Source organism: Tupaia chinensis, unplaced genomic scaffold (assembly GCF_000334495.1).
Source record: "Tupaia chinensis unplaced genomic scaffold, TupChi_1.0 Scaffold143591_1, whole genome shotgun sequence".
Classification (NCBI taxonomy): Eukaryota; Metazoa; Chordata; class Mammalia; order Scandentia; family Tupaiidae; genus Tupaia; species Tupaia belangeri.
The window spans coordinates 572,711-581,112 of NW_006203437.1; the positions used below are offsets into that span (position 1 = coordinate 572,711).

The following is an 8,402-nucleotide window of genomic DNA, read 5'->3' on the forward strand; positions in this document are numbered from 1 at the left end:
GGCGGGTAGGCCCCGCCCGGACCGCGCCTTCCAGCCGGGGCCCGGGCCTGCCCCGTCCTTGTGCTGGACCGCCTCTCGGTCGGTGTGCACGACACTCCTGCACGCGGCGGGAGCGGAGTGCGGTGCTGCTGCGGCCTTTAGGGACGTGCCACTGTGTCCTGGCGAGGAGCGTTTGGTCAGAAGTGGGCGTCGCTGTTCTGCGCTTGGTGCGGTCCCTTCATGGGCTGAGGTCTCACAGGCGTGCAGGGGTGCCCTGGCCGCAGGGTGCGGGGACGCGCTTCGGGTGCTCCGGGTCCTTTGACATCAGTCAGGAGGGAAGGTAGCCCTGGTCCCGCGCACACGTCGTGGGTGTTTTCCTAGCCATTTGCACACTCTTAAAAAAAAAGCTTCCTAGAGATGAAAGAACTTCCCTGAAGGAATGGTTTTTACTTTGAAGATGCTTTACTTTTAAGGAAATAACGGGATGGGGTTCGAGGTGTTAAGTTACTTTTAGGCTAATTATCAGATGAGAATTGAGAATAAACATCTGCTTGACGTCCTTTTAAAATTTCAGGCAGCATTTTCACTGGCCAAGCTTCTGGAAGCCCCCGCAGGGCTGGCCCAAGTGGAAGAGCTGGCTGCCCCGCGCCTGGCCGGACCTGGAGGAAGGCTGAGTCTGGGAAGCGCAGCCGCTGACGGGCTGCCAGCCGTCCACACCCTGCACTCGCAGCGATGTCCGCTCGGCCGCAGGTGTGGGCTCATCCCTCCAGCCGTTCCGTGAACTCGGAGTGAGATTTACTTTTCTCGACCTTTGTGCGGTCCTGCGCAGAAGGGAGCATCGCTAGCAGAGTCAGCGGTGCCGCGGCGCGGCCAGCAGCCAACCGTGGGGACGGCGATTCTGTTCCGCACGAAGATGCAGAGACGGCGGAGTTCGAAGTCGCGCTTCATCTCGGGGACCAAGGAAGATGGCGGTAAGGGAGGTCGCCCGACTGGTAGACCCAGCCCCACGGGCCCAGTTAGAGCCCAGGCTGGTGTCTCACTCCCGCCTAAACCAGCACTCACAGCACGACTCGGTGTTCGGGGTAAAGGAGTTGACAAATGTGTAAAAGCCATTCTTTCACATTTTTAGCATGAAGACTAATAGTCTATAAAAAGTATGAATTAGAACTTGACTGAAGTAAAGCTCGTATGTTTTAGCTTTAATGATCATTTTTAGAAATACGTGATGCATGTCTTTTGTCTGTGACGTGTCTGCGTTTGTGTGTGCGTCCCGAGACAGGGAACGGAGACAGCACCCCCACACCCCGTGGGGAGTGGCCACGTTCTGCTTCCAGAGAGTCCGGGATTTGGGCACTTGTGCCTGGCACGTTCTTTTAAGCCGCTGGCTCCAGGACTCTAACTTTGGGGTCACGGAGCAGGCCTCACGGTGCTTTTTAAAAAAGCCCTGAGCACGTGAGAGTCTGGAAAGGATGACGCTTCCCGCTTGTTGCTGCGGTTAGCTGCATTTACAGTAAGTGGCTCTTACGTTCGATTCTTGTGCGTGCCTGATTGCTGGCTTGAGCCTCCTCAGACCCGTGGGTGTGTGCTGTTACTGCGGAGCTTTGCAGGTGGTTAACGGAAGCCTCGTAGACGCCGCTGTCTCCACTGCATCTCGTTTAAACGTCACTCCGCGCCGTCTGACCTCGGTGATGGCTCTCCTTCACGTGTGCTGTCAGGTTCTTTCTGGTGGTTGAGTCGCGTGTCAGTGTCAGCTAATTTCCTGCTACACGTGACTTCTGGACATTGTTCAGATGTTCATTCTGCGTAGAAATGGCGATACGTGTAGAGCCATGTTCTAAAGCCCCACAACGGGGCTGTGAAAGGGGACAGATGGACGGGCAAGGAATAGTCATGTTAGCATGGTAGGTCATAGTCTTGGTTAGTTTTCTTTTTAGAGATTTTTTTGCTATAGGGCACGAGCGCTCGCCAGAGAGAGAGAGAGAGAGGTGGAGAGATAGAAAGCAAGAAATCACCCCGCAGGGGTGATGGCGATGCCGCAACTCCTTCTTCATTCTCTGCCCAGGATCTAGGCCACCTGTGCGTGTGCACCTGGCGTGACTTTGAAGCCACCTGGTCTGGAACTCGAACTGCTGTCAGCCATGTTGGGAGTCCAGCAACGTAACCGCTGTGCTATCTGCTGGTCCCATCTTGGTTAGTTTTTTAAAGATCATGTGTATGTTGTGATTTCTATACCAAAGAGATGCATCCTTCAGTGTTAGAAAAATATTTTTCTTGTATATCCTGAAAATTGCTATTTTCAAAATTTATAAAAATAAACTCGTTAAAAGTGAACTGGTTTGTCTTTATTGTAATGATGGAATGTCCCTGAAGAGAGGTTTTCAATTTTAATCATAACAGTCTTCTTCCAAAACAGCTCTTTCTGAGTTTTGTTATAGCAAATGCCATAATGACCCTGTCCTTACATCCCTGTAAAATTAGGAGTTTCTTTTTTTAAAGAATTACTTTACTTTTTTTTAAATTTGATCAGAGAGGGGCAGAGAGTGTGTGAGAGAGAGAGAGATCTGGGACTTGAACTGCGGTCAGCCACGTGGAAGGCCAGCACCCTTAACCACCACACTACCTGCCGGTCCTCAAGTTCAGGGCTTTCTAACGCTCAGGTGTCTGATCCAACTGAAAGCTGCTGGCCTGTGTGTGATTGTGGGATCTGGTCTTCCGCACTCGGGCATTACTTTAACTTTCCTCTGAGTTCCGGAGTCCCGTATGCTCCACCAGGTCCGCGGTGCCTCTGCAGGTCTCGAGCTCCCCTTGACCCAGAATCCAGATCATGCCACCCCAAATACGCAATTTAGTAACTGCTTGTCGCGAGCTGAAGGCCCTCAAGAGATGGCGGCTGCAGGGAGGCCGTCAGAGTCACCTTTCCTACCTGTAGCAAGATGTGCGTGCCTCTGGGATGTGTGCTTGCCTGTACCAAGGTGAGAGGTAGCCATTTATCTGTCTGTTCATACGTGCACACATGCATGCACCTGCATGCATACGTGCAGGCATGCACACACGCGTACACAGCGTCTCTGCCACCGCGCAGCCTCGGCCCCCAGCTGCTGTGGTTATGGTGTCCACTACCTTGCCTGGTCTTGGACCAGAGTCGCAGCAGCTCCACGTGGTCCCTGCCACAGAACGCGTTGTCTTCGCAGCAGGTGCCACCAGAGGGCGGAGCAAGCCTCGCCCTGTCAGTTTGGTCCCACTGCCTACCCCCCCATGTGCCCGTGTTGGGGATACCTGTTTCCCTCTCGTGGGAGACAATTTCAAAATGTGCTTTCAGGACTTCGGAGCATGAAGTACATGCCAGGCACTTTGGTAGGCACTTTAGACTAGCAGCGTGGTCAGGAAGGAGGCCCTGCTGTGTCGGGACAGGACACGGGCTGAGCCCAAGCAGCTTACCCTGGGTCTTGGGCACCGAGTCGGCAGCCCGGAGGCCCCACAGCTGGCTCACACACAGGCACACTGCTCGCTCACTTGCTCATGAAGCAAAGAAACCTTAAGTAACAAAACCTGGGGACCAGTAGTTAGCGTAATGGCTATATCGCTGAACTCTCATGTAGTCGACCGTGGTTCGAGTCCCGGACCCGGTGGCTTAAGCTCACACCAGGCGCGTGGGTAAAATTAAAATGAATCTAAGAAGTTACAATAAAATATTAGCTTGTATTGTAGTTCAATTAAACCGGGGCTCTGGGCTGTTTTTAAGCACTTCATATGGAAGACAACACGTACCGTTGGACGGGAGGACGGTGAGGCCAGGCCTCTCCGACCTGCCTTCTCACAAGGCAGGCATGACAGCCAGCAGGCGGCCGGGCACCGGTGAGCATATGCTGCAGATGTGCGCTGTGGTCTTCAACCCCAGGAGAACCACCAGTGACTGTCTTACAGGCTAGGGATCGCAGACGGGGCTTGGGGACACGTCCCAGGTCACACAGCTACGATGAGGCCGACGTGGGGGATTTGAACCCCTGTGGGTGGGACTCAGTCCGTGCACTCAGGCAGAGAGCTGGCCTGTCTCCCAGCACACACTGTCAGTGGGGAGGGGGGTTTACATTTGACTGAGGGCTTGGCAGCCATGGTCACCATCGCTGCACTCCCGGCCCCGTCTCATGGCTCCCGGGGGAACAGCACCAAAGAAACCTTAAGTAACAAAACCTGGGGACCAGTAGTTAGCGTAATGGCTATATCGCTGAACTCTCATGTAGTCGACCGTGGTTCGAGTCCCGGACCCGGTGGCTTAAGCTCACACCAGGCGCGTGGGTAAAATTAAAATGAATCTAAGAAGTTACAATAAAATATTAGCTTGTATTGTAGTTCAATTAAACCGGGGCTCTGGGCTGTTTTTAAGCACTTCATATGGAAGACAACACGTACCGTTGGACGGGAGGACGGTGAGGCCAGGCCTCTCCGACCTGCCTTCTCACAAGGCAGACATGACAGCCAGCAGGCGGCCGGGCACCGGTGAGCATATGCTGCAGATGTGCGCTGTGGTCTTCAACCCCAGGAGAACCACCAGTGACTGTCTTACAGGCTAGGGATCGCAGACGGGGCTTGGGGACACGTCCCAGGTCACACAGCTACGATGAGGCCGACGTGGGGGATTTGAACCCCTGTGGGTGGGACTCAGTCCGTGCACTCAGGCAGAGAGCTGGCCTGTCTCCCAGCACACACTGTCAGTGGGGAGGGGGGTTTACATTTGACTGAGGGCTTGGCAGCCATGGTCACCATCGCTGCACTCCCGGCCCCGTCTCATGGCTCCTGGGTAAACAGCGCTTCGGCGTCTCCTTTGCTTACAGAATCCGCAGCCAGAGCAGGCGGCAGCAGGGACCCCCCCAGCTGACGTGGCTTAGGGCCTCTGTTTCGGGGAGCTGTACCCTCAAAGAGCGTTAGTCGTGCTAAACCCCCGCTGATAAGCTGGACCCTCGTCTGAGCGACTCTGGCATTGCCCCAAACCCAGAAAGTCCACACGTGTGTGCTTGCAGGTGTATGTCCGCATGTGTGTTAGCCCGTGTTCTCAGCGGCGGCCATCTTTGCTCTGAGGCTGGGTTCTCTGGAGGAATGAAAGTGCTTGGCAGCTGGGTGAGTGGGTGACACTCGGGCACCGTTCATTTGGAGGACAGCTGACTTCCCTCCTTCAGCAACGAGCCGGCCTTTGGACGTGTCCCAGCGGTGGCCTTTGCTTTCAATTCGGGTGTCGGGAGCTCCTCTCTTCCCCCACAAAGTTTCTGCCCCTCTTTGTGGGTGCAGGGGACAGGGTGGCCCCAGGACTGTCACTTCCTGGTGGGCCCCTGCGGTGCAGCAGGCAGCCTGGGCTGGGTCCGAGGAGCACCTGCAGGGCGATGCTCCAAGGCAGCCCCCAGACGTCAGCCACGTGAACAGCCCAGCGAGACCCTGCTCCCTCCCAGGGTGGGAAGTCTGCTTCTGCCTTCCACACCCAGTGTGTCTCCAGCTCCGGAGGGCAGCCGCTCCGCCGAGGCACCCCCGCAGTGCTGCCCTCTGCTGTTGCCTAGACTTTAGAGAAGGCGGTGCACAGCACTCCGGCCAGGATGGTGCAGAACGCCAGGCCCAGCAGGACGTGGTTCTGCAGGCCCTGCAGGGTGAAGAGAACGCATGTGGGAGGCCGGCCAGAGCACTGGCCCAGGCCCCGCCGGCCTGGGACCCGACTGCGGCCGCTGCCCCGCCTGTGGGCTTTTCTGCCACCCCTCCTGGCCAGCCTCGGGTTCTCTGGGCAAGCCTGGAGCTCACCGGGCAGGAAATACACCCACACGCTGGGGGCAGTGAGCTGGCGGGCAGCCGTTGCAGTCAGCCGTGTCATAGGAGAGGCAGGGCTGAGCACGGAATCAGACATGGCTGTCCTGTGGGCCCTGCACAGCCCTCCTGCCCTCACCCCCTAGAGGTCCGGGGTCTGCCTCTACTGGAAGAATGCAGAGATCGGAGGGGAGTTGGGGTCGGAACTGGGACAGGACAGAGCAGTGTCATTGGGGACCTGGGCTGCCCGACTCCGTCTCAGCAGGAGTAAAGCCAGTTAATAGGAACCGGACTCCCAGAGCACGCGTCTCTCTGTTCTTCAAGTAGAGGAAGAACTGGGCCAGACTGGATTCATCTGCCTTTTTTTTTTTTTTTAAAGAGATTTTTGCTATAGGGTGATGGGCTCACCAGAGGCAGAAAGTGAGAAATCACCCCCCCAGGGGCGATGGCCACCCTGCAATCCCTTCTCCTCCTTTGTCCTTTCAAATCTTGGGCACGCATGTACATGCACACGCGCCCGGTGTGAGTTTAAGCCACCGGGTCCAGTGCGGCTTGAACTGCAGTCGACCACGTGGGGGTCCAGTGACGTCAACATCACGCCATGTGCTGGTCCCTGACCTGCTGGCTGACGGTGGGCTCTGTGAGCCAGGGCCGGGCCAGCGGACTGACTGTGCGCAGGCTCTTCTAGAGGTCACGCTGACCACGACACCCAAGGCAGCCGTGCCAAGTACAGAGCAGCTGATTTCTACATGTGTGTGCAGGCACACGCACACACACACACGCACACACTCTGCAGCAGGCTGCCCTTCGCCTAAGCTGGGTGCCAGCACCAGGGCAGCAGGGGCTCCACAAGCCCTCGCTCAAGGGGCACACACGGCTGGCGATTTCCACACGTACTCTGGGTTAGAGGTGGGTGCAGCTCCATGACGACACGGGCTCTCCTCGCGCACACTGCACCACGGGGCCACGTGAGCCTCCGCCAGCTGGGTCTCAGTGCCCCCACGGGCGGGGCTGTTTTCTCCTTCCAGGCTAAGGATCTAGTCTCCAGGAGGGAGATGGATCGCGTCCGGGCGACAGCCATGTCTCCCGTCAACAGGGAATGTCACCTTGGAAAGAGCAGGCCACCTCTCCTCCCCAGCTCCGCTTCCGAGGCGGCTCCTGCGAGGACGGCCCCTCCTGCTCTTCCCGGGAGTAGCTGCCCACCTGCAGTTGCCATGGTAACGGCTCCCTGGTGGAAGGACGGCAGACACTCTGACTCGAGTGTGTTGGTAGAGAGAAAATTTATATCGAGATCAAAAACACTATCCTAAGTGAGCAGTTACACAGATGTCTGTAACAGACGTCAGATGTAAAAATACCAGGGTGGGGCGTGGTGGTTAAGGTGCTGGACTCCCTCGTAGCAGACTGCAGTTCAAGTCCCAGACATGGCGGCCTGAAAATAACGCCTGCCCAAAATCCCAAGAGGAGAATGGGAGAGAAGGGCTTGTGGCATAGCCCTCCCCCAGGGGTTATTTCTCACTCTCTCACCATGTCTCTTTGTCTCTCCCCGGCGAGAGCACGCACTCTATGGTCAAAGACTAAAACAAAACAAAGCTGGCACCAGGAGGGCAGCTCGGCCGGAGACCGCCGGCCTCAGCACTGCCCAAGGTGCCCGCTGGCCGCCCACGCCGGGGGTCGCGGGCCGCTCGACGTCGCCTTCAAGGCCTGCTTTCTGAGGAACGCAGTGCTGGGCTCCCGTAACTCATGTTTGGACGGGAGATGCAGCTGCCACCTGTCTCCAGCCGTTTTCCATGAGGGGGCTCGCTGCCCTGGCACCTCCGACGTGGGTGTCACATCCTCCCGGACGCTGGCCTGTCAAACCACGCCTGTGTGGTCTGCCCTGGGCTCAGTATCACTTGCTTGTTTCAGAAAATTACAGAAATATTGCACCTTCTTCTTTGCCATAGGGCACATGCCCTTGCCAGGGAGTGACAGAGAAGATGAGAGGGAGAGGGGGTGGCTACACTGCAGTCCCTTCTCCGTTCTCTCCACAGGGTGCTGGCATTCATGCCCGCGCACCCGGCATGACTTTCAAGCCGCCAGGTCTGGGACTCGAACCGTGGTCTGCGTGTGGGTCAGTGCCATCACCACTGCCCCGTGCTCTCACCTGGGCCTACCCTGCCCTCTGATCGGCTCCTTCTTGTACGTACCTGCATTTCCTTAAACATGAAGACACCCCACATCGCGGCTACAAACCCTGGGCCCTTAAACAGAAACGAGAGCTTTAAGTTGGCTATTTTCTTAGGACGGCACGCAATGTAAACATGGCAAATTGGCGACGTTATGAAAATATTCCCCGGGAAAACCACCCATAATCCAACTCTCACTCCACATTAAGACAAGCAGTAAGTGCGTTAAGTAGCGGATGAAGAATCTCCCTCTCTCCTCCCTGGTATTCGTAATAGATGGAATAGGTGCTGGTCTCAGTCCCAGTACAGCCACTCCTGGGCGCGTCAGCGTGGAAGTGCGTGTACCAGGGAGCCCTGGGCGCGTCAGCGTGGAATCGTGTGTACCAGGGAGCCCTGGGCACGTCAGCGTGGAAGTGCGTGTACCAGGGAGCCCTGGGTGTGTCGGCGTGGAAGTGTGTATACCAGGGGCCC

At 56.8% G+C, this 8,402-nt stretch overlaps 1 protein-coding gene across 1 annotated transcript in view; it reads right to left on the reverse strand.

Annotated features, from left to right (window-relative positions):
• Window positions 1–4,323: 4,323 nt before the first annotated feature.
• The window catches only part of TMEM144 (transmembrane protein 144), a 20,969-nt gene continuing 16,890 nt past the window's right edge, over window positions 4,324–8,402 (reverse strand). The window contains exons 12-13 of the mRNA XM_027766568.1: window positions 7,953–8,006; window positions 4,324–5,605 (exon numbers count right to left, since the gene is read on the reverse strand). Of these exons, the coding sequence (XP_027622369.1) occupies window positions 5,522–5,605; window positions 7,953–8,006 (138 nt within the window). The 3' untranslated portion in view covers window positions 4,324–5,521. The remainder of the gene's footprint in view (window positions 5,606–7,952; window positions 8,007–8,402) is intronic.